Genomic DNA, 24,117 nt, shown 5'->3' with positions numbered 1-24,117 from the left:
TATGCCACAAATTAGGCTCAAGCCCCTGCTCCAAAATGACCTGGGGGGATCCTGGGGACAAGGGCTTGGGCGTGATGGGGATGGGGTCTCCCCCTGCCCTGCCCAATGGGGCTGGGAATGCTGCTTCACCTTGCAGGAAAAAAACCCTGAAACTTAGCTGGGACATCACCTTCCAGCTTAAGGGAGAAATGGCCATAAAAATCGGCGTTACTGTTGATATTGTTTGAAGAAAAATAAAGCTTTTTTTCTATTATTCCCTTGTTAGTAAATTAAAAAAATGTTTACACCCTGGCTTCCCAAGCACCTCCTGGCCACACTTCCCTGGCATTTGCACTGTGTCTTTTCCCCCCATGAACACCCAGATTTCCATTACCTGCTGATCCTGCTCAGCTCGAGCGAGTCAGTTAATTGGCGATAAATGAAGTGGCAGCAAAACAGGCAGAGGATAGAGGGAAAATAAATGTCCTCGGTGGGAAACTTAACAGGGAGAGCTAAGGAAGAAGTAAATGAGAGAGAGATGAAGGGATGATGCTGGGTACCCAGGACCCCGTGCCACTGCCTGCTTGCATACCAGACATGAGACCACCCGAGAGGCAGCTGTCCCAGCCGAAAACCGCCAGCGCTGAGCCAAAAGTGGGATGGGGAGAAGGGCTACAGTAAGGGGAGGACAGGACCGGCTCTTTTGGCAGCATCTCACATTGGTGATGAAACCAAAGCAAATCATTATTATGGTATTTATTTATTTTACTTATGAGGTGTATTTGTGAGGCACTTTATTTGTGAGACATAAAAAACACGCAGCAGTTTGGGTTTGGTGCCTTTTTCCTATTGTTACCCATTCTTACATTTGCAACGTGGTCCAGCCCGATGTTCCTGGAAGAAACTCACCACCCTGGGTGAGACAGTGACATCAGACACATCGGGAGCAAAAGCTTTTTTTTTATTTGAGCCATTTCAACCTCCTGTTGCTGGTGTTTCTATGGCTACTTAACCTGAAATGTTGGCTCAGACAGACAGGCTGCCTGCACATCCCTGGTTGGTGTTTTTGGGAGCAGCAGCATCGGCAGGCAGTGTGCATCAGCTTGCATGCATCCTGCGAGAAAAACCTCTCTAGCTCTCTCATTTTAATCTAGCTTATGAGTAATTAAGTTCTCTAAAATAAAGCCAAGGGCATGCGCTTTCCTCTGTCCGCTCCTCCAGCAGAAACCTGCTAAAAGAGCCGGGAGGGATTGCTGGGGGTGGATGGACAGACCTTGTCAGCCCCAATAACTTCCCTCACCTTTGTAAAAAAGATGCCACCAGAGCTCTGGACACTCAGAGTTTTACCAAAATTTGCTGTTTTCAGATCGGTTGATTCTGTTCACTTCCATCCTAAGTGATGCGGTGACCTGACCAACATCATCAGTGCTCAGTCTTGATTTTCCCTTACTTCCCTAAAACTCAGTGAAGGAGGGAGGGTTTTCTCCCAGTTCTTCTGCAGTGAGACAGGGCACTGGAATTAGTTTTATTGCAGGCAGATGAAAAGTTATCCCTGGTTTTTTACCCTGTAAGTTATGCCTGTAATTATCCTGTAAAAGTATGGCTGGAAAAAAGTTGTGCTGGTACTATCTGGAGATCATCTAGCTGGCATTTTCGGCTTGTTGGATGTGGGATGGCAGCAAAGCTGAGCTGTAGGAATGGAGCACTGGGTTTTAATTAACAGCTCAAGGGCAGCAGTGGTTCTGCTCTGGCATTTAAGGTAACAGCAAGCTCCCATCAGTGTCTGGAGAGAAGGATCAGGGCTTTGCTGAAGTCCTGGAGGGAATCCAGGACTTCCCTGCCAGTGGACTGGGGGCAGAAGAAGAATGTCTTCCCCAATGCGGAGAAGGCAGCATGCAGCGAGCCGCTGCACCCAACTGGTGGTGCAAAGTGCAAAGGGATGCTCCCAGGTCAAGTGAATGGGGATATAAAATCCATGGAGCACTTTTAGGTCTTTGCATTTTTGGTTTTTGCTTTAAAGTCGAGAGGCAGAAACAGGCAGATCCAGATAGGAGTCGTCTCACCCCAAAAGGAACTAAGCAGCTCATCCTGGGGGTTGCCTAGTTTTTGCCACAGAACCTACAGGGATCTTCAGCCAGGAGAGATGAAGCCCACCCTCCCGTCCCAGGCAAGGCTGCCTGTGTCTCCCACCTCTTGGAACTGGGGTTCAGCAGTACCCTGCCAAGTCCCACAGCTCTCCTCGTGGCAACGGAGCAACAAAAAAAACCTTGTTTGCAGCTTTACTTGGTGTGGGTATAAGGGGCTGCCCAAGCACGTATTGGTTCCTTATTATTGGTGTAAAGTGTTGTGCTGAATGAGTCAACCATATGACACATCTTTTTATATACAAGTATATATATAAATATAAAAGTCCATGTAGAGATGGTGGGAGGGAAGGAGCGCCCCTGCCTCCTAAAAACACAGCGAAACTGGACATACCAACCCACACCACCGGCAAAGGTGGGCTTGGGCCAACACGTTGTCTGCAGATGGGCACGGGAAGCATCTCCCTCTGCAGGTGCTGCCGCTGGACGATGCTCTGACGATGCTCTGGTGCGGAGCAGCCTGGGCCTATTGCCCTTTAACTCCCACCAGCCAAGCTGCCGATCCCAACTGATCCCAACGTTTGCCTGATGGTGGTTCCTCTCCCTTGAGCCTGAGCTGGTGCCTGCTCCCTGCACCCTTGGGCTGTGGGATCTGTGCTGTCAGCTCCTGCCCACTGGCAAAACCCCACAGGCTGCTGCTGTTGCTGGGGGGTGGTGGTGTATGGCGGGCAGGGGCACAGGCTGTAAAGGGGCATCACTGCCTTGGAGGGGGAAGCCCAGGCACAGCTGGAAAGTGCCCTCAAGCAAAAACTTGGGAGAATATTAAACAACGAGGGGAGCTGGGGTGAGCTGAGAATCAACACTCTGCCTTGGCACCTCGGCCCTTGCCAGCATGGTGCCCGAAGCGCTGCAGGCACCCGGGGCTGAAGGCCTGTCAGCCAGGGCGGAGCCACTGAAATTCATGATAAACTTGATAAATCTGAGATACACCAGGCATCTCGCATGGAATTTGGTGCAGTCTTTGCTTCAAGCCCCATTTTTCAAAGCTCCCCCCCTCGATCCCCGGGTGTCGCGACAGAACACAGTCGCGATGTGCCCCCCGCGCTCCCGCGGAGCTGAGGCCCCTCAGGGGAGCCGCGGGGCGAACGACGGGCGGCGGCGGCGAGAAGATGCTTCGCAAGCCCCAAATGGGCCACCCATGCGGCGGCTCCCCGTGCAGCCCCTGCCGGGCCGAGGCCGCTCGCCGGTGGCTACCCCACGCCGGCGGGGCACGGGGGAAAGCGGACCTGCCGGGACCCGGTTTGGGGGACGGGGACGGGACCGGACCGTGAAGCGGGCGAGAGCAGCTCCCGCCATCACCTCAGCGCGGCGGCGCGCGACCCCTCCCGCTTCCGCTGCCGCGCAGGGCCCGCCGGGAAGGTGGCGGGGCTCCGCCCCCGCCGGGGGAGGGAGGAGGAAGGGGGGGACGGTGGGTCTCCGCGCTGCCGCCCCGCCCCTCCCCGCCCCCCGCCGCCCGCGGTACCGGCAGCGACGAGGTGGGTACGGCGGGACCGCCACCCCCCATCTCCCCCCCCGCCTCCCCTGGGGCGGCCGGAGGTGCCTCTCGCCGCCCCTCCCGCCGCCTGCCGGCCCTCCCGCCGCCTGAGGAGAGGCGGGCCCGCCCTCAGGCCTAACGGCCGCACAGCGCGCCCCAGGCGGCGGTGCCGGCCCGGCCTGTGCCCGGTCCGGCGGCGGGGAGGAGCCGTGCGGGGCGCCCCGGCGGGGCGGGCGTGCGGCCCAGCCGGGCGGGGAGGGGAGAGGAGGAGGAGGAGGAGGAGGAGGAGGAGGGTTGGGGGTGGTGAAACCTGGGGCGCGGCGGATCCGCCTCTTTCATTGATGAAATTTAAATTCCTGGGGGTTTGCCTGCCGCCCGCCGGCCCGGGAGGCACCGCTGGGCTGAGGGGCCAGGCGCGGCGGGCGGGCAGCTCCCAGGGGCCGGGGCCGCCGCTCGCTGCCGCCGCGCAGCCGCTCCGCCGGGCCTCGCTCCGCAGGGGCGCGGGGAGGCGGCCCCCAGCCCCGCGCTCCAGCCGCGCCGCGTCTGTACGCGCAAAGTGTGTGTTTTATTAAGCAGCCAAAATGTCGTCCTTTGCGAAAGGTAAGCTTGGCGTGCTTTCTAGAATTTTATTTTTTCCCCTTCAGATGTGCGTACGCTCCGCTTGTGCGTGTACGCGCTGCCTTTTTTATGATCCCCCCGTTTTTCCTCTCCCCGGCGCAGCGGTGGGTGCAGGCGCCCCGCCGGCACCCGAGGCGCAGTGTGCCGGGGCTCCCACCGCGCTCCCGGGGCTCCCACCGCGCTCCCGGGGCTCGGCTGCCGGCCGCACGGGGGAACCGGGGGAACCGGGCGGCTGTAGCGCCGGGGCTTCTCCCCACGGCTGGAGGGATCCAGGCGGGATCTGGAGTCTACAGCGCGATCCTGTAAGCGCAGATCTCCCCTCTCCGCTAAAGCCGTCTGTGAAGTTGGGGGAGGAAGAGCGCTGAGGTCGAACGTCTTCACTTTTTTTCAGAGTCTTCAGTGTATTTTGGCGTTTTCCGATGCCGGTGGGCTCCCGCCGCTTTCCTTTACTCTCCGCATGTGTGAGCATATGCGTACGTGGTCTGAGTTTCAGATTCCTTTATTGCAAAACAGGGAACCAGCCCACAAGAGGTCATTTTGGGAAGAAAAACGACTTTGGTGCATTGCCGTGGCAATTTTCTTTCTCTCCTATCCGGTATTCCTAATGGTGCGTGTGTGTGTGTGTGTGCTTTTTGTAATGAAATCCGTGTCTGTAGGTTTCCTCAGTGTAAATCCCTGCAGGCCTATCGACAAACGTGATGCTGCCTGTAGGAAGAACACGAATAGGTCTTTCGCTGTGTCAACTTGGACGTTGCAGGCAACCGAGGGCCTTGGCGGGCTTTGGGAAAGCCTGCCGCTCATCCCGTGGATGTGTAGGACTGCACAACACTTGCTGTGTAAATGCATCAGCTGTCTGCAAATGCCCTGTGGCACCTGGGCGAAATGCAGAGAGCTGAAGGAGGGAAGTATTACAGCCATGCTGCTCGGCAGGCTGCTCTGAAAGTTACCTAGATAATCCCCTTCTTGCTGTGAAAATACTTACAAAAATACATTCAGAATTGTTCTTTTCAAATGGTATTGGCTTATCTCAGCCTTCTGCTGAAGGTAGCCATCTTGCATGCAAGTGATATTGTTTATGAAACTGAAAGCTGAAGAAACCTATGTAAAGATCATAACCAGTTTTTAAAATATTACCAAAGATTTGACGATCCTAAAAGCTTTTAAAAAATTATCTGTCATTTAAAGTACTCCTATCACGCCGATCATACTAAAACATGTTGCCAGTGTCAAGTGATATTTTTAGTGTGAGGATCAGCTGTTCAGACTGAGAAACCCAGCTGTGTCTGACCATAACACCTGAACTCCTGGTGCATGCAGCTGGCAAGAACGGCTTCCTAGGTTGCAAACTTGTGCGTTGGCACAGGCTGACATGCTCATTCGTTCCACTAAGGAGAGAGCGAGCGCAGAGGTTTCACTTCATGTATGCTTCAGTCCAATGTATGTTGACAGATTTTGCCTCTAGTAGTAGGAAAAGAAAAACGTTCGTAAAGGCTGAGTGGGTATGTTCCATTTTAGAAATCAAACGAAGTAATATTTATTAGCGTTGCACATTATAGTATGGGTATTTAAAGAGTGGGTTTTGCGCTCGTCGGGGATAAAAATTGCCTTGAACTTTCAGCGGAGTTGGTGGAAGTTGAGGCATTCAGCCTGTACCCTCAGCACAGAGTTCAAGGATGGAGTGTTTAAAGTTCAGCTGCATGCTTTTAACTTACTGGCTACCCTTCTAGATTTTTATGCAAGTAGTCTGGCTCCAAGGGGACCTAAATAACTTTCTGCTGTAGGTCTTTCTGTATACTTACTGGGATTGTGAAGGTAGCTGCAGTTCATAACCCTTAGCCCAAAAGATTTCCATTTTTTTCATGAGAGAGGGGACTTCTTGCTTGACTTGTCCCATGACTCCCTCCTGTACTGGGTCCTTACGTACCGAGTACCAAGCCAGTGAAGCTCTCTTCTGAGTGAATTAATGAACCAAACTAATAGATCTTAACACATTTTCTGCTTTTAATGTGGAATAAGAGGAGGGATGGCCAGAAAGGAAGCACATGGAAGCCCCTGCGTAAGGGTCACTGCTCTTCTGTTCTCATGCAGTTTTCCTGAGGGCTTCTGTCCCTTATTTTGATTCTGATCGTGTACGAAGACTTTTTTATTAATCTGATTTGTCATATTTTGTTTTTTTGTATGTTTGTTATAAAGTTATGTATCATAAACCTGCAAGTACTCTGCCCTATGCTGTAGTTCATGCTGCGAGGGCAGGGGGCACGTTAGCAGTGAAAGCAGAGCACAAAAGCATGCTAGAAATAACAGTGGGGGCAGGAGGGCTTGAGTGAAAATCTCCACGCGTCAGACACCACTGCAAACTCCATTAAAGAGTTGTCCTTTCTCCGCTACTTAAGGAAGTACTTTCTATGGATGACATTAAAGTAAGATATCCTGGGTGGTCATTTTGCAAAGCAGAGTGTTTTCTGAAATGTAGCTGTTTAGTCATGCGCTTCTGTGCTAATTTCCTGCGTGGGCCGGTTCCGCAAGAGTCTTCCACTACCTTATCCCACCCTTTTCTTCCTTCAGATGTGCATTCAAGAATACTGGTCCCGTAAAAGTGGACTTAGGCTGGAATCTGAGGCGCTGGTTGCAAAACAGCTTGGAAGAGGCATTTCTTTTTAAAAAATAATTTGGGAGTTTATGGCTGCACAAACCATGGAAATCTCTTCCTGCAATTATCCAACACCCCTGCCTCTCATGTGATTTTTAGAGGCACAATAACTGCTTTTCATTATAGCCTTTGGAAATTTTACATGCCTGTAGGAAATAACTGCTTTCAGATACGTGGTCACGCTGGCCTTTCTACTTCCTCATTGCTGCTAGGGGAACAGGGAAATCAGCCTTCACCCGGGCTGTTAAATTTAACAGCAGCTCATGTTAAAGGGCTGCAGTTGTCTTTCTGCTGGTGGTAGGCTGAGGTGCATAAAAACCAGCTTCTTCCCAAAACCCCCGAGGGGCAGCAACTTGGGAACAACCAGTACAGAGTTTGTTGGTTTGGAGTGGATGCAGTGATGCTGCTGCTGTTGTCTGGCTTTGGGGAGCCTTTAGAGAGTGCTGTAGGTCCCCGACCAGTCCGAATCCTGGTGGACGTCTCTTAAGAGAAATGCTTAAAAGCCTCTGCCTTGCAGTGGCATGTTAAAAGCAGACAATCTTTTGAGTTGTTATTTCCCTTGGCTGCTTAGTAACAGTATCCAAATTCTTAGGTATGCAGAATAGATGCTTTTCCTGCACCAGGCAAACACATGTTTTTATGGACTCCAGCCATGTCTTTCCTTTCCCCAAAATAGTAATAGTGCTAATAGCACTAATAATGCTCTCCCTGAGTAACCGTGCCCTGGCATGTTGAATCTCGATGAGACCGAGTGGTTGCAGCAGTTGTTAAATGGGCGATGTGAAGCCTAAATATTCTGTGTTGCCAATGCAAGATGCAGTTGACAGCACTGATGGCTTAGGTGGTCTGCGTTTTGGTAAGAAATGTCCCATCTAGCTGGCTGGTCTGTGTGCTTGACACTTGGCGTTTGGAAAAAGCAACAGGTTTGCTTTGCTTCTCTGCGAGGACATTGGTGGTCACATGTGTTTAGCATTTGCTCATTAAGTTGTGGAGAATTTATAGTATTATTTAAAAAAACCCCACAAACTAGGACATTATCATGCATTTACTTTTATGGTGCCTTTTTCTTTTGATTTGTTTGTGATGTTACTTAAATCTCTAAATGCTTTTATCTGGTACATACAAGTGTTTGGGCTGATAGGAGCGAACAAGATTTTCCTACTTCCATGGCAGCCTGGGAAAGAGCCTAGCTGGCGCTGCCTTCCTCAGCCCCGGCGTTTCCACGGCACGAATGAAGGTCTCGGTTGAATACTTGGTATTTGCAGAGTTTCTTCTGAAACACGTTGCATCATATGGGGAGGTTCAGCTGTTTTACAGGCTGATGAACTGTGAGAAATGGCCACTGTTGTTGCTGTAACAGAAGTCCTGTATTACAACATGTTGCAGGGAGGATTGCAAACATATGAAAGTAGCTCCTAGCAGTTGTTTCTCTGGAAGTTTAAACAGTGTTTTGGTATGCATCCACCCAGAATGTGCGAATGATAAGACCGTACGTGTAGCAGTTCGGTAGGGAAGTATTAAGCTGGTATAGACCTCCTCCTTTTTCTGTAGGAGGAGGCGCTTCCTAATGAAGAGCTGTCCGTGTTTTTACGTATTTGACCTGGAAAGATACGCCTAACAGGCTTTCAACCGTTATCTGCTTTTACTACTAAATGAAGCATTTGATTAAAAAAGAGAACCTATTGTTCACTGTACTGTTCATCTTGAGCTGGCGTTCCCCGTGTTGCACCACACACAGTATGTGCACTGCAGCACTTGCCTTTTTTTTTTTTTTTTTTTTTTTTTTTTTTTTTTTTTTTCCCCTCCCCTACCTGCAAAACAGTGCAGTCAGGAAAATGGCTTCTGTGGGCTTCAAAGCAAGGATTAGATACTGTCACTGAGTCTGAGGCTGTGGAATACTTTGCTTAAAAAAAAAAATTGTATTAAAATGCACTGCCATTGGCTTTCTTAGACATTCTCAATAGAATAGCCTTTTAGTGCGTGTTCTAAATAAGTAAACTTCAAACGCAGGTTCCTCTTCTAACAGTATTTTCTGGCAGCATTGCTCTGTTCACTTGCAAAGTTTCCTCCTGTCCCTTTTTGCACTAGTATTCAGAGTGTTTCTAAAATCCAGCTATATTTGGCAGTACATCACTCTCTGTGTTAAGAGAAATGATTACTCAAGGGATTTGGCAGAAATTAAATTAACTGAGGTCTTTAGAGAACATACTCAGAATGTCTTTTGAGAACACGCTCCCTTCAAGTGCTTTCTGCTGGAGAATAAAGTCATGTTATCTCCCGTTTCTTCCTGCGATGTGGACTTTACTGTGTAGAACATTTGTGTATTTACTCTTTTTCACATTTATGGAGCTTATCACTTTCAAAAGCAAAACAAATGCTGAAGTGATAGACAGACTAATTTTCTAGGTTGCTTAGTAACTGAAATGCATGCTGTAGTGTGAAAATACTCATGTGATAAAGTAGAGGAATATTTACTGGAACAAACTAAAAATTGTGTGAAAACGCACTGTATAAATAATGAAAACATATGTTTTTATTTGCTTGTGTGAACAGAAGGATACCCTCAATCACAATGTTCTACATAAAAGAATTTTTTTAGTGAGAAGCTTTTTCACACTTCTACTTGCTAAAGTATGTTGATGCGGTAGGATATGAATTCTTTGGCCCTCTAGCAAAAAAGCATCCTGCTGTGGATTTTTTGGGCACTTCTTGAGATGTATCGTTGGTTTGGGGTTTTTTGAGTTTTGAGAGAAGGGTAGTTGTGCTTTGGCCCCAGTTTAAGGTCTCTTCTCCCAAGTCGTCAAGAGTAAAAACTTAAGGTTCCTGGAGTGCTAGCACAGTAATAAAATGAGACTAGATTATAGGAGTTTATTAGTTTTTAGAAGAAAATTGAAGACTATTTGTAGTCTAAATAAGCTAGGTTTCTTCTTTTTCCTTTAACCCCTGTGTTTATTTTTATTTAAGATTTCAGCAAAGCAATGTCTCAAGCTGGCTCTTCACAGTTTCAGGAAGTCATTCGACAAGAGCTGGAGTATTCAATGAAAGTAGAACTTGATAAGATACTTGCGACTGCAACTTCAAATGAGCTAGAGGTAAGGAGCATGATGTTTGACTCAATCAGAGCGTGAGAAGTTAGATGCAGGAAACTGAGGCAAATACTATACAGGGAAACAAATCACAGAATACCATGATCTTTATTTTTAGGATGTGCTCTGATCCTGTGTGGAAGAGTAGCCTGGATACAATGTCAGTAGGAGACTTTCAGTTCCATATAAACTGGGTGACAAGAGTTATTATGAAGTGTTTAATCATCTTTAGTTATTAAAGGTTTTATGTAATCTTTAATGGATTACAGAAGGGGAGGGTAAAGCTGTTACCATAAAGACTGGGCCAAATTCTGATGGTTGTGGTTTTGACTATAAAGACTTGTCTTTTAGGTATCCGAGTTGGTTTTGCACCTTTGAGCTTTTAGTGGAAATGGGCTTTTGGTACCTTTTAGAGTTTTACTTAAATTTTAGCATGTCAGTGCTGATAAAATTACTCTTGTGAATAGACTGTACATCAAGTCTGTAGAAATGTGTCTGTGATTGAATAGGCATGCATTAAACGCCAGCCTTAACTAATGCATTTCTTCTTGGTAGCACACTAAAAAGGACCTGGAAGGATTTAAGAAGCTATTTCATAGATTCCTGCAAGAAAAGGGACCATCTGTGGACTGGGGGAAGATTCAGAGACCTCCAGAAGATTCGGTAAGTTCCGATGAAGCGACAGCTTGGAGGGAACATAGAACTGATAATTGCTGCTTGTAGTAAATGATGTAGTTGCCCACAGAATGGATATCTGTGCCATGCTTTCATAAAATCACGTAGGACAGCACTTTGGGTTCTAACTGGAAAAAAATTATTTATTGACACATATGTTGTAGTGTTCCTCAGCATTGTGTCAGGTTCTTAACATATGTGTCAGGTTCTTTGGTGGTGTTTTGTTAGCTGCCTTTGAGCAGGGCAGCAAAGTGGGACAGATTCCATCTTACCATTTGGTACCTTCTCTGGAGTCCACGGTAGCTTGTGTTAGAGGGGAGGGAGGGCCCTTGTTGTTCCCATTTCCCTCCTGCCCGTGAAAGAAGGCTGCGTGTCTCAGATGAGACTGTTTCCAGCAATCCGTTCCGCTGAATAATTTGAAATGGACATATGGCAAGTGGGCTGTGTTGCATAGCTCATTTAGCAATTTCTGTAACCTGCAGCAGCTCAGTAAAAACGAGGGATCTGAGTAGTTGACTGAGGGGGGGCTGAGGGGGCGTAATTTTCATCTAATGTCATCTATGTTGTTATAACTTATAACCTGCCACTTGAGCTGCTGCTGAAAAAGCGCTGAATATTTTTTTCAGCACTGTTTAGTACTGAAATAAATACTTGCTATTAAACCTAACCTCATTCTATTGATTCATCTGTGGCCTTAGGCTGTCTTTTGACTCTTGTGTATCTAACGGTGTAGTTGTGGTACGAATTCTTGCATTTCCCAGTGTAGTGATCTTGGCATATTGCAGGACTTCTGTGTCCTCACACGTTTGTGGTTCCTGTTAGCCTCTCTGTGGTGATTCAATCGAGGCTCTGTTTCCAACTGAAAGGCAGGCTGTCCAGTTACTTCCAGAACAGATGCAGTGCTGCTCTCTAAAGCGTTGGAAGAATGATGCTGTTTTAGAGCAAGTCTAGGGTTTTTCCAAGGTTGAGTGTTTTCTTTTAACTTCAAAAACATGTGATGTCTCTCTCTTCTGTACTGTAACACTGAATGAAGTGTTGCTTTGGGGATAAAAATCTACCTTCAGTAAAGAGGCCAGGGGGAGAAACTGGAGTTCTAGATAACATGACTTATAAGGAAGGCTGAAGAAAAGGGGATTGCTTTTAGTCTAGAGGGGGTGAGACTCTGGGGAGTGATAAGCCTGTTAAATACGTAAAAAGGTAGTTGGAACAATGAAAGAAATAACCTGTTCCCTGTGTCAAGATAAAGCCTGGGATTAAATGACAGCAATTTGATGCGACTGAATGGGCTGCTTTGTGGAGAGGGAGAGCTATTGTCTATTTTTAAAGTTTTGCACGCCTTCAATGGAAAAACTTTCATGTTCTGTAAAGGACTGAAAATTACCGGGTAGGAAATCAGGAGCAAATGTCAAATGGGAGGATTATGGTAAGACACTGAAAGAGACCGATGGGAGATTCCCAGGCGTGGCAGGGTGCTTAAAAGAGAACTTTGACAAAGGTCTAATTTAAGGTCACAGAGGGTGGGAAGGGGAGGGCAAGATCAAAATGAGTATCGCTCGGCTTCCTTATGGCCTGGCCTGGCTGGTTCTTGAATGTGCCCCTTAGCCATGTCGCAGCTTTTACAGAGAGAGAGAAAGTGAGAATCCTGCAAAATCAAGTCACTTTGGGTCAGGTGAGATGCATGCATCATTTTAAATGAAATTTTGCTTCCTAGCATGAACTCCAAATAAATAATCGTACTTGGTAAATGTCACAAAAGCAAGCTAGGGAAAAATAACCACAAACTAACTTCCTTCCATGCCTTCTTTACTTCATAGTAAGTATCTCTTTCTTTAGGATTACTTGGATGATACTTAAGGCTTCCTTATCTGACCGGAGGTGGGTTGAGGATGCTCAAAAACTGAGAGCAAGCTTAACTTTATTTTTCTTTTCTTTTTTTTCCTTACCATAAGAGTTCCATCTCCCTACCCTTCTCAAACCCTGCTTGTATTCATCCTGCCTCCACCTCCTTTAATATGTCAGTCATGTAGAGGACGTACTGTGGAAAGCGGAATGTGTCTTACATGAAACCCTTTTCAAGTGACCTGCAGGGCAACTTCTGCCAAATTATTCTTTGCTGAGGGGTATGACTTGTGGAATTACTAGGTAAAAGTTGATTTCCTGAAGACCAGAATTACTAGTCTAGCTAGTATAGGTGAAAACAGTATGAGCTTTTAGAGGGTGTAAGAGTGATCATTTTAGAAGAGCTTCAGAATAAAGACTGCAGTACTGAGTTCTTTGGGACAAGTATCCATCTGTGAGTATACACAGATTGTTTGAGTGCTTCAGTTCTAGTTGTTTTTTTTTTTCTAGCTATAAAACCTCACAGTGCACTCCCCTCCTGGTCTTGTTAGACCGGCACAGAGGTTGGTACACACAAGACTTGTTGGGAAAGTTGGTAATCTTGGAACTGATTTATAACTGCCTGTATGGACGACCTTGTTTTACGAGGAGGTGGTGATGGAGGTGGGGTGCTCGGCTGCTTTTGAGAATCCCACACTACAAGGATCATAGCCTAGAAAACATTGACTTCCTCTCCCCGGTGTGAATTTATTTGCCTGTGATTGTTTCGGAGAATTGGTTTGCTGCTTGATCAGTCCAAAGCACTGAGAATTCTGGCAAGTGTAATCTTCAGCTGGTACCTAGCAGAGTTCAAAGGATCTGTCTAGGTATATATATGTGTGTGTATGTATATACATACAGACGTGTGTGTGTGTGTGTATGTGTCTATAAATAAAATAAAAACACTCAAATGTGCCAAAGCGTGGGGTCGTTGAGGTGTTTTTTTTATTAACAGCTTAACAAAGTTCATTAATAGTTTATTGCATTTATAGGCTTTGTCTTTTAATTTTCTATTTTACATAAGCTACTTCTGACTTTCAGATTAGGTTGGAAAGGTGTTTCAGGCTTTTGCCCAGTGCCATGGGAGCGTGCTATGCAGGAACAGAATTTCTGATCAGACTTCTTTGGGTCTTCTAATGTGTTATCCGCTGTACTTGTTCTTTGAATGTAACTTTCTGTTCTTCCCTGAAGCATCTGCTGACAAGTAAAGGCTCCTGTGAGTACACTGAAACAGAAATTATTGTTCTGTAATACTCCTTCATTTTTCTCTCCAATGGGAGGTTTCATCACTGACCTCCGTGTTTTCAGTGCAACAGCTAATACCAATGGCCAACAATTTGTAAGCTCCAGACTCCAATATCAGAAGATTGAACCCATTTCATGCCGTATTGGTAAACCTCTGTCTTGTTTTTTCCTTCCTGATGCTTTGCTTCCATACGTCCAAAGGCTTACAGCGATACCTAGCATAGTTGGGACCGTTACGGTTACAGTTTTCAGAGAAGGTATACTTAGTCAGAGTGCCGGTTAACAAAGAGAGGCGGTAAAGCATGTAGACACGGCAAGTGTAATTTAACCCTGTTGATGTAGATTGCAGTGATCTGTTTGTTTGAATTGGAAGCAATAGCAACGCCCTGCTGGGAGGCCTCAGAGAGAACCAAAGTGATCAAGTTAACCTCAGAACAGCAATACAAAACCTCATCTAGGAAGTGAAGAGAGCATCCAAAACAACGTGAGTTGTGAAAGGAGCTTGCTTGTTGGAAGGTTTTTTTCCCCAGTGGCCAGATTCTTGTCTGCAGCTCAGGTTGTCATCGCAGTGAACTGCATCGTGAAGGAAAGAAATGAATGTCACGCTCTTCCTCAAAAGCAAAATGTCTTCCTAACCTTCAACTCCGGAAACAGCTTTTAAGGGTTCACTTGGTGCCATTTCTAAAACCGTCCGTTGGTGCTGAGTCTTTCCTTGTTGTTCTGTAAGTACAAACTGGCTAATATGGGTGTATTCCTTCCCAGTCTACCCACGATGACAGCCCTGATGCTCACTTTGTCTGTCTCTGACAAACGCTTGCAAACCTCCTTGCAGTAGGAGTATGCTTCTGAAATCTGTTAGTCAAACTCCCAACGTTGCCTCATGCAAACTGTTCTGAAAAATCACTTCTGTGACATTGTCTACAAAACCAGAAGCAGTGAGATATGTCATCTCAGAATTCCAAATGACAGTTTTGAGATGTGTCTCAAATGAGTAACGCTGTAGTCATGCATCTGTAAGGCACATCACCCTGCCTGTTTCTGTTCCTGAAGTATTTCCCCATCAGCACGCACTTGTCAAGTCCACTGCTCCAAACCCTTAGAGCGAGGTTTGATTTTTATTACTGGGGAGCACTTCTTACGCTGGTGTGTACGCTCATAGGTGATGAGGCGATTCTGGATGTTAGTGCCTACACGTGACTGGAACTGCTAGACGGTAGCGCTGGCATCCAGCAGTCCTGATGCTGCAACAATCCTGCTCAGATTTGAGATCTTGACATGTGTTATTCTCTGAATGAAGGACCCTTCAAGACCCAGGGCTTCGTTGCCAAGTTGTCATTTCCAGTGCCTTTGCCAGAAAAAACTGAAATATTTAGCAAGGCTGAGTTACAAGTTTTGTGTTGTAGCTGAACATCCACTGGACAAAGTCCTTGATGGAGGGCCTGGATGGAACCATTTAACTTCATCAGGATTTCACTCTGAGCTTTCTGCATAAGCTAGTTTCAGGCATGATAGTGAAGGCATGAAAAGGTAGTTGGCACTTCAGCAGAAGCAACTGATTTTGAGGCAGCCTGGCCCTGACTGAGTGGCAGACTGTTGTCTTTTTGGAGAGCCGTATTTTGAGTGATGCAAGAAGAACGCAGCGAGACTTGAAAGTTGAAATCATTTTTTGGCTGTTCAGACTGTCTGAACATTGTGGGTGTGACTCGCATCTGGCCCAGCTGAAGCTCAAACCTGAATGTTTTAAATCTGTTTGCAGTCTCATACAGAGTGTTTCTGACCTTGGAGTGGATGGGAAGCAGTAAATCTCTTGAGTACATCTCTGTAGATCCTGCTGGTAGTGAATTGTTCGTTAAGCTTTCTGATGTACCTTCAGCACGTTAAAATCAGTGTTTATCACCTCTTTGTTAATGAGAAGAATGGTGGTTGTTCAAGGTGCCTGCCCAGCCTGAACACAATCTCTATTGCTGACAAAACACAGCAAGATTCTGCTTTTTGCACGCTTCTGTTCCTGAAATGTTCTAGGAGCTTTAGAAGTTCCTGCGTATGTCCTGTGTGAAATGGCAGTGATTGCGCTATTGCCTGAGCCATGCTAACTGCACATGGAGCGATCTTATCTTTAAATATATACCGTAAACCTTCCGGATCCTGTAAGGCAGAATTTCCCTAATGTGAGGGATCTGCTCTAATCTACTGCCTGTGGCATACCGGAATGCTGGAGTTGCGCAAACTCTGCTCTCTACCCCCGCACATCTGAGTAAGAAATATGACTCTTGTTCCAGTGCAGTGTGAATTTCCATTTGAACCTCAGCCTGACTTGCCCAAAGCAAACACATTTCTGGAAACTACTCTGTACGTATTTGGTTTTGGAAATCAGCTGTGGATCTTACACACCCCTTATCTGAACGAAAATCATTTTCCTGCTGCTAGAATACACACAGCACTGAAACACCAAGGCTTTTCTTGAAAAGAAAATCTCTAGAAGGACAGGCTAAAGGATAACTGTATTGATTTTGCTCTAACAGTTTTCACGTGACTCTTGCATTGTTACCTTTGTTTCTTTGATTTGGGTGCTCTGGATGAGGGGACAAGCAATGCCTAATGCAAGGCATGCTGTCATTACAAACCTGATTTTGCTCTCCATCACTAGCCCCTAGTGCAGCCCATGCTCTGTTTGCAAACCTGTAGGGTGTAGCTGTCAGCGAGGTGGAAGACTTCTGCAAGGCTTAATGTGAGCTGGATGAACACATCCTGAAAATTGTGGGATAAGAACTAGGAGCTTTCTTCCACTTTGTAGCACATTATTGGGAGAGAGGAATTATTAAATTGGACTAGTAGTTGGAATAAAAATTGGTTTAGACTGAGCCAAAGAACCAACCTTTTGCCAAGAATGTTGCCTCTGATAACCTCAGAGAAAATATATATATGTTAAAAAATAATAATCTGTTGCAAGTTTAAGCTGCTTGGGGGGGGGGGAAAGTTTCGTGTCCTGCATGCAGGGCCTGTGTCCTTAAACTGGGGCCTGACTGAAGGGGGTCACCTTACTGGGGAGGAGCGCTGGGTGGCTCACAAGGAGACCCCCTCTCCTTCGGCAGGGTGAGAGGAGAGAGTTGTGGTAAGTGATGTAACTGGCCTGACTTCTTCGTTAACCGCCTTCACCATTGAGTCAGTTCCCCCTGCCTGGAGGAGCAGAGACAGCTTTTCGTCTGGATGGAGCCGATTGTGACTGGTGTCACAAAGTCTATAGAAATTCTCAAGAAAAGAGGTTATTGTAGTAACAAATTCAGTTATTTGTATTGTAACAAATCAGATTACTGTAGACTCAGTTCTGCAAATGTTCTGTAGTGTCATAAATCATATAAATAAGCGTGGGTGCTATTGCCAAATCTTGAGTTTTGAAGATTTGTAAGAGAAAGCAATTCCCTTCCAAATATCTGACTGCTGGGGTTTTTTGTTTGTTTTCACAGATCCAGCCCTATGAGAAGATAAAGGCCAGAGGGCTGCCCGATAACATCGCTTCTGTCTTGAACAAGCTGGTGGTTGTGAAACTAAATGGTGGCTTGGGCACAAGCATGGGTTGTAAAGGCCCCAAAAGTCTTATCGGGGTGCGGAACGAGAACACCTTCTTGGATCTGACGGTTCAGCAGATTGAGGTAACTTCTGATGGGCTTTTCTTTCTATGCTGGAGGAAGCACCTGGAGCCTCTCCTGTGTGACCCTTTCGGAGACATCACAGTGGAGACTTGCCAAAAGGAAGAAGAGAGGGAAGGGAGGTCTGGAGTGGAGAATTTGGAAAGAATAGGCATGAAAGGGTTGAAGCAATTGGTGGTCCACTCCACACGTTAGCACAAGTGTAATCCAGCCTGTGCACACCAACCCGGACGGTGGTGATGGTGTCCAGAAACACGAGCAATCAAATCGGAGCTGGCATGGCACGGCTAACTCCTGGGCTCGTCTCTGAACTCCTCCAGCTGCAAGTTTAAGTTTAGATTTTTAAAAGCTTTTTTAACGTGCATTAGAACAAAGTCCTTCCGAGCAGCTCCAAGCTCCTTGTCAAATTAAAACTCATGCTGGAAGTGATTGCTGGCATTTTCTGCTGAAGAAAAAAAAGTAAAATAAAATAACAGCTGCTGGTGTTGAGAGAGGACATTTCAGCTGATGTTTTTAATGCAGAATATTTCTCTTACAGCATATAATTAAAATGGTCATCAGAGTAGGAAATTGGGTGCGCCTGTTCCAGAGTTTCTGGAGCTCCAACAATTTTTGCCTCAGTGTGGGGGCTGTTTGGAGTGACTCTGCCCTATCTGTTAGACAGTTCTATAGCAGACTGAAATTTCTATCCACCTAATGCAGTCCTAATCCTTTGGTGTTGCGGGCGCTTTCTCAGAAGTGTCACTGTGGAAGTCTCAAACTCCACCAGAGGGTAACAATCCCAGACACTCCACAGTGGATGAGGATGATCTGATGCACAAAGCTTAGAACTCACTGAAATATCTATGATTTCTGCACTCGGTTTGTCGTGGAATGCCATCGTGTTTTCTGATTTTTGCCTGTGCTCTGCTGTGCACATGGGCTTTTGTGTATTTCAGCTCCATTCTATAGATTCTCGAATTACTAATGTGGTGACATGTCATTTGTTATGTATTCCTGGGACTGTAGTCCATCTCACAGCCTGCCAAGGCAGCTTGAAAGCACTTACCAGAGTGCTTGGCACTTATCAAACTTCACCCTGACAGCCTTCAGTAATTTGAGGGAAAACATGCCTTTTGGCATCAACAGTAGACTAAAATCTAAAATAATTATTATGTGGTGTCATGCTTTTCAAATTTTCAGTCTTGATGCAGATTTAATAATGATGAATTATACATTAATTAATGTGGACCGTATCTTTACTACTTACAGGGATTTGTTTTCCTTTACCTATTTATTATCTTTTCTCTCAACATAGGCACATCTCTCTTTTATCTCAGCATTTATTATTTCCAGTCATTTTTATCTAATGTCGTTCTCCTAGATCTTTAGGTGCTGGGAGTTAAAGCTAATAATACATGCTGAATTTACCGTTTCTTTCCCATCTCAGCATTTAAACAAATCCTACAACACCGATGTTCCTCTTGTTCTCATGAATTCTTTCAACACTGATGATGACACAAAGAAAATCTTGCAGAAATACAGTCACAGCCGTGTGAAGATATATACTTTTAATCAAAGCAGGTATCAAGCCACTTCTCCACTTGGGGTGAAAGGAAAAACTAGCTTGCATTTCTCCATATTCCAGTGCTGTGAGGTTTTAGTTGGAGACACTGAGGTAGCAACAGTGTCTTCTGTACCCATGTTCAGTCTCTGTTTTGGGGCTCTTTGAAAGACCGAAACATCAAGGTGTTAAGCAGAGTCAAGGGCAATGTATTAGAACTAGGGAGAGGGGGGCGTGTGGGATGCAGTTTCTGAGAAACGTGTGAATAATGGTGTGCTGGGTGCTGGCCACTTCATTCCTGAACTTGCCTTTGGGGTCCCTGGGCTCGGGAGGGCGGGAGAAGGTGGGCTTCCTTACCAAGAACAAACCGAGTGGTTCATGATGTCCGAGGCACGCTTGGCATGCTCTGAACCTGCCTGTCCAAGGAAAGCTGGTTTACAGCATGGTCCGAGAGCTATGGCTGTAAATCCTTCACTGAGAGGTTGCATGCTGTACCTTCCCAGCAGTAGCTCAGTGTGTAGATGGGTCTTTCATTTCAGGGAATTTATGCCCGTCTAGAAGGCATTACCTCCAAAAGCTGTGTGAAAAAGCACGTGTAGTTGCACCTTTACTATTGTATTGTGTTTTTCTTTTTGCTAGTCCAGCACTAGTGAGGACTTAACACAACCCATTGTCTTCCCAGGTATCCTAGGATTAACAAGGAAACTCTGCTTCCGATAGCCAAGGACGTGTCTTACTCAGGAGAGAATACGGAGTGCTGGTACCCCCCCGGCCATGGAGATATCTATGCCAGTTTCTATAACTCTGGTCTGCTGGATAACCTTATCGGAGAGGGGAAGGAGTACATTTTCGTGTCCAATATAGATAACTTGGGTGCCACTGTGGACCTTTACATTCTTAACCACCTTATGAACCCACCCAATGGAAAACGCTGTGAATTTGTCATGGAAGTCACCAACAAAACGAGGGCAGATGTGAAGGTAAAGAGGGAGACAGTTGTGTGAGTCTGTCTGAATGCCTGGCGTGCTGGTGGGGATCTCGGCTTCTTGTATGTCTGAATTCAAGCATGGAGGAGAGACATTAAATCTTCCCATAGCTATTTTAGGCACCTTTTAACATATCAGCTGTGATCTAATCCGAGATGCACAAAATCAGTGAGTTTCTGAAGTTCCGATTCATGGAACAAACTGGATCTAGGTTCTGGGCAACCGCAGAGGACAGCCTGGGCTTGCCTGATTCCTGAAAACACCAGTGATTTCCGCAGGGTGCGGGTCACAGCCCCCATAGCTCCTCCAGCCTGTCACAGAGGAGTTTGAGGATAGCAGAAGCAGAGCACTGCGGGGTGGGATGCAGCGACTGTGTATCTGCTGCCTGAACACTGCGCAGGCTGCTTGCCGCGCTGCCGAGGTGTGCGCTGCCCGCGGCGCTTGGCACGGCTGCCACCCTGCTCCTGCCCCACCCGCCCCCCTTTGTTCAAAGTCCAGGTCTGACAGCTTGTCAGGTATTTATGGCACTTATCAAATACTTCTGGCATGCAGTGATTTGTGCCGTAACTGTACTTTGCCTCTGCTCTTTTAAATGTGAGGATGGGGAGGAGACACTATTTTTCTCTGTATTCATTAGATATTAAGGTCTTACAAAGCCACCAAAATGCATGGTGGGAATACAGTTCAGGTTACTGAAGTACTGCTCGTTTCTCCTGTAAGTGCCACAAGTACAAAACTCTAAGATTTAATTTAGATTTTGCTCTGTAACCTAGCAAAGTACTGCTGAAGGTGATTTTTGACAACAGCAGCACTTGCAAAAGATTCTCAACTTTCATTAAAAGAATTAACTGTCTTAGAGTGCTGAAACATGATCGTTCAACAGTTCTGACTGTACTGCAAACATGCTCTATAATTAGTAACCTGGTAGCTGAACACAAGCAACGTGTTTTCACTGTGGTTCAACTTTAAATGCCAACAAAACAGCGCGTCCGGGTGAGGGAGGGTTTCTCTGGCATTTCATGAACAGGACTTAAAACTGCTGCTTTCGACCCTTGCAGGGTGGCACGCTTACACAATATGAAAACAAGCTGAGGCTCGTGGAGATAGCTCAGGTCCCAAAAGCACACGTGGATGAATTCAAGTCCGTGTCAAAATTCAAAATATTCAACACCAATAACTTGTGGATTGCTCTGTCTGCAATTAAAAGGCTGCAAGAGAAAAACGCTATCGATATGGAGATCATCGTTAACCCAAAGGTAATCAGCTAGGAAGGTTTTAGAGGAAACGGACTCAAAAGAGCATTTGTTTCTAGGTAACTAGACAGGGACTGCTGCCTTCAAAAAGGAGCCAGCCTGTCTGTAAATGCAGAGCGCTGACTTACGCTCTAGTTCGGAGCGCCCTTACCTGCTGGTTGTGTTCATGTTGAGTTTTCTCTTCCAGACTCTGGATGGAGGCTTGAATGTTATCCAGTTGGAGACGGCAGTTGGTGCTGCTATTAAGAGTTTTGAGAACTCTCTGGGGATAAACGTACCTCGTAGTCGTTTTCTGCCTGTTAAGACCACGTCGGATCTCTTGCTTGTGATGTCCAATTTGTATAGCCTTAATGCTGGATCTCTAACCATGAGCGAGAAGCGTGAATTTCCAACAGTGCCTCTTGTGAAACTGGGAAGTTCTTTCACAAAGGTAAACTCCTATAATTATAGTTTGGTTTTACCTCTTTGAATAAAAACGCAGTCCATAGCAATAAATAAGTTAAAGTGAGGTTTATCTACCTCTGCCCATCTGGGAATTCCCTTTTGCTCCCAGTAAATAACTACTAGGCTGTTAGAATAAAACTACGTAATGTGCATGATGTCATACTGCTGTTGGGTGCTCTTTTACCCCGTTGCTTGAGGAAACAGCAGGTGAATGGGGTTGTGTGCGTGCTCTGGAGCTCACCCAGCTTTGGCAGGATACTGCCCTTACTGCTTCTCATAGTTACTGCTGAAAGAAATGACAATGCCACGTTGCTTTCAAAGTAGCAACTCGTATTAAGTCAGATGTAGCTTCCTGAAAGGTCCCTGAAAGGAGTTTTCAGGAAGCTTCCACACTTGTCTTTAATCCACAGGTGGATTTTAAACTGTCTCTATTCTTTCCTCTCTCCAAAAGGTTCAAGATTACCTGCGGAGGTTTGAAAGTATTCCAGATATGCTGGAGCTGGATCATCTCACTGTTTCAGGTGATGTTACATTTGGGAAGAATGTTTCATTAAAGGTGAGTGTGTAACTAGGATGCTCCTGCAGTCACTCCTAGGGATTTAGCCGGCCCCAGGGTCGTGGGGGCCAAGGCTGAGGAGCGACCCTTCCGAAGGAGCGCTGGGTGTTCCTGCGGTAGCTGCCTCTGTACGGTCCCAGGGAGAGATGAGGTTTATCTGCGAACCTTGTGAACACCACAGACCACACGGCGCTGTTCAGAACAACACTTACACCCCCATCCTTCAGCTGTACAGCACCTGCCACCTCCCCTCCCAGGCCGGCCTTGCAGCCACAAGCCCCTTCCCGTCAGCTGGGGGTCCTCGATTTGTTAGTAAATGCTGAGGCTGAGCAAGTTAGTTTCTCTCCAGTTCTCACTTGAGCTCAAGAACAACATTTTCGTGGCCCTGTTAACAGTCGAGGGCAGGTAGCTGCTCACACGGATCAGTGCCAGGGTGGCTGCAGCAGCCAGGCTTACGCACAGGTCTCTGTGCCCAGCTGCGACGGCGAGCTGTGCCACGCCGGTGCAGGGAACATTTTTCCACCTTTAAAAGCAAGCAGACACTAAGAATGCTTACAGCAAGTGTGTGTCTTCGAATAAGGCATCAGCTCTGCTTGTAAACTGATAGTATCTACTATGCTGGTGATTATACTGTTTCCAGTATTGCTTGTTTAAAACCTTTGTTGTGGGGGGAAAAAAAGAAGTCTATGCAGAAACAATGCAACTAAACGCATCCAGGATCTGGCTCTGTTACAGCTGACACCGAACTGGTCCTCCAGACAACGCTGCTCTCCCTCATCCCAAGTCAGCAGGTCATAGAAAGTCTCTCAACACTTGTTTTCTTTCCTGTAACTCCAGGGAACAGTTATCATCATTGCAAATCACGGTGACAGGATTGACATCCCAGCTGGAGCTCTACTAGAGAACAAAATCGTGTCCGGCAACCTTCGGATCCTGGACCACTGAGTCAGCGTGAGGGCACGGTCAGTGCTGTAGGCGGCTGTGCTACCCCAGCCCCGTAATGGAAGACCCTTTTAAGCATTAGAAATATAAGTACACAGAGGGCCTATGCTTCGTCATCTTCACAGTACCCTGCAGTATTAATTTAAAAATTAATTTCTCTTGCTTATCTTGTTAAGCAGACACATAGCGCAATGGATGTGCGTAAGTAATGCTTCAGTCCTTAAAGAGATTCTGTAACTCAGTTAATATAACCTTGAAGTGCAATACTGTTTGTCTTGCGGTAAGATGGACAGATCTTCTTTGATAAGAAGTTAAGAGGCTTGCCTCTAACATTTAGTAGTTTTGAATTGCTTGTAACTGCAGAAATAAAGCTGTGAAGCAATACATGCGGGACAGCACGGTTAGCTACTCATGTGGCTTTTTATGAAGGCACAGTTGAAAACCAAAAGTTTCATTACTGCTAAATGGGCTGTTAAAACCCCTGTATTTCATGTGCTCACAACTCTCCTGATCTATAGCCCTCGTGAACCCCCCTGGACTACAGTGGGATGGCCTGTCCCAGTTGTACATCAAGGCACTGGGGTAAGGCTGCCAGTACCTCCATTTCCATATTGTGAGAGCGGGAATCGTTGGTGTTCCAAACTCGCCCAAAGAATTTAATACTTGAGAAAAATGCCTCAGTATCCACGTGTGGTGTTTGCTTTTTCACATCCCATTTAAGACTGGATCTCCTGTTAATATCTTAATCCTTGATCTGCCCCCTTTTTTCAATAAATGGATCACGTTGACTACACCTGTGTTCATATTGTCACAGCCATGTATGTTAATTTATCTTCTCCTGAGTAATTTCTAAATTTGTACAGGAATCGAAATCCCTGTCCTGATCACTATTGATTTCTTAATGTTTTTCTTGTATTTACATGCAGACAACTTTATTTTATAAGCTTAGTATAACACTGGTATGTATCATTAAAGAAGTTGGTCTTTAAAAACAACG

At 46.1% G+C, this 24,117-nt stretch overlaps 1 protein-coding gene across 2 annotated transcripts; it reads left to right on the top strand.

Moving 5' to 3' along the window:
- The first annotated feature begins 3,138 nt into the window (after positions 1–3,138).
- On the top strand, positions 3,139–24,115 carry UGP2 (UDP-glucose pyrophosphorylase 2). 2 transcript variants are annotated; one of them, XM_080389567.1, is made up of 10 exons: positions 3,139–3,598; positions 9,830–9,957; positions 10,507–10,614; positions 17,214–17,399; positions 18,826–18,959; positions 19,622–19,919; positions 20,984–21,181; positions 21,366–21,608; positions 22,074–22,178; positions 23,016–24,115. In XM_080389567.1, the coding sequence occupies exons 1-10, from the start codon at positions 3,154–3,156 to the stop codon at positions 23,121–23,123; spliced, it is 1,953 nt and encodes a 650-aa protein (XP_080245693.1). In that variant the 5' UTR covers positions 3,139–3,153; the 3' UTR covers positions 23,124–24,115. The 2 variants fall into 2 exon arrangements, with proteins under 2 accessions (XP_080245693.1, XP_080245694.1); XM_080389568.1 differs by lacking the exon at positions 3,139–3,598 and adding an exon at positions 3,920–4,197.
- The last annotated feature ends 2 nt before the right edge of the window (positions 24,116–24,117 follow it).

This window comes from Falco punctatus, assembly GCF_963210335.1.
Source record: "Falco punctatus genome assembly, chromosome: 5".
NCBI classification, from domain to species: Eukaryota; Metazoa; Chordata; class Aves; order Falconiformes; family Falconidae; genus Falco; species Falco punctatus.
The sequence above is the reverse complement of the archived record's forward strand: the minus strand, read 5'-3'. Positions and strand labels throughout refer to the sequence as shown.

What these genes read in the sequence shown, in the direction of transcription:
- UGP2 (XM_080389567.1), top strand. Translation starts at nt 3,154, where the DNA reads ATGTGCCCCCCGCGCTCCCGCGGAGCTGAGGCCCCTCAGGGGAGCCGC. An exon ending in CAACTTCAAATGAGCTAGAG is followed by an intron (nt 9,958 to 10,506) that starts GTAAGGAGCATG and finishes TCTTCTTGGTAG; the next exon opens with CACACTAAAAAGGACCTGGA. An exon ending in AGATCATCGTTAACCCAAAG is followed by an intron (nt 21,182 to 21,365) that starts GTAATCAGCTAG and finishes TTTCTCTTCCAG; the next exon opens with ACTCTGGATGGAGGCTTGAA.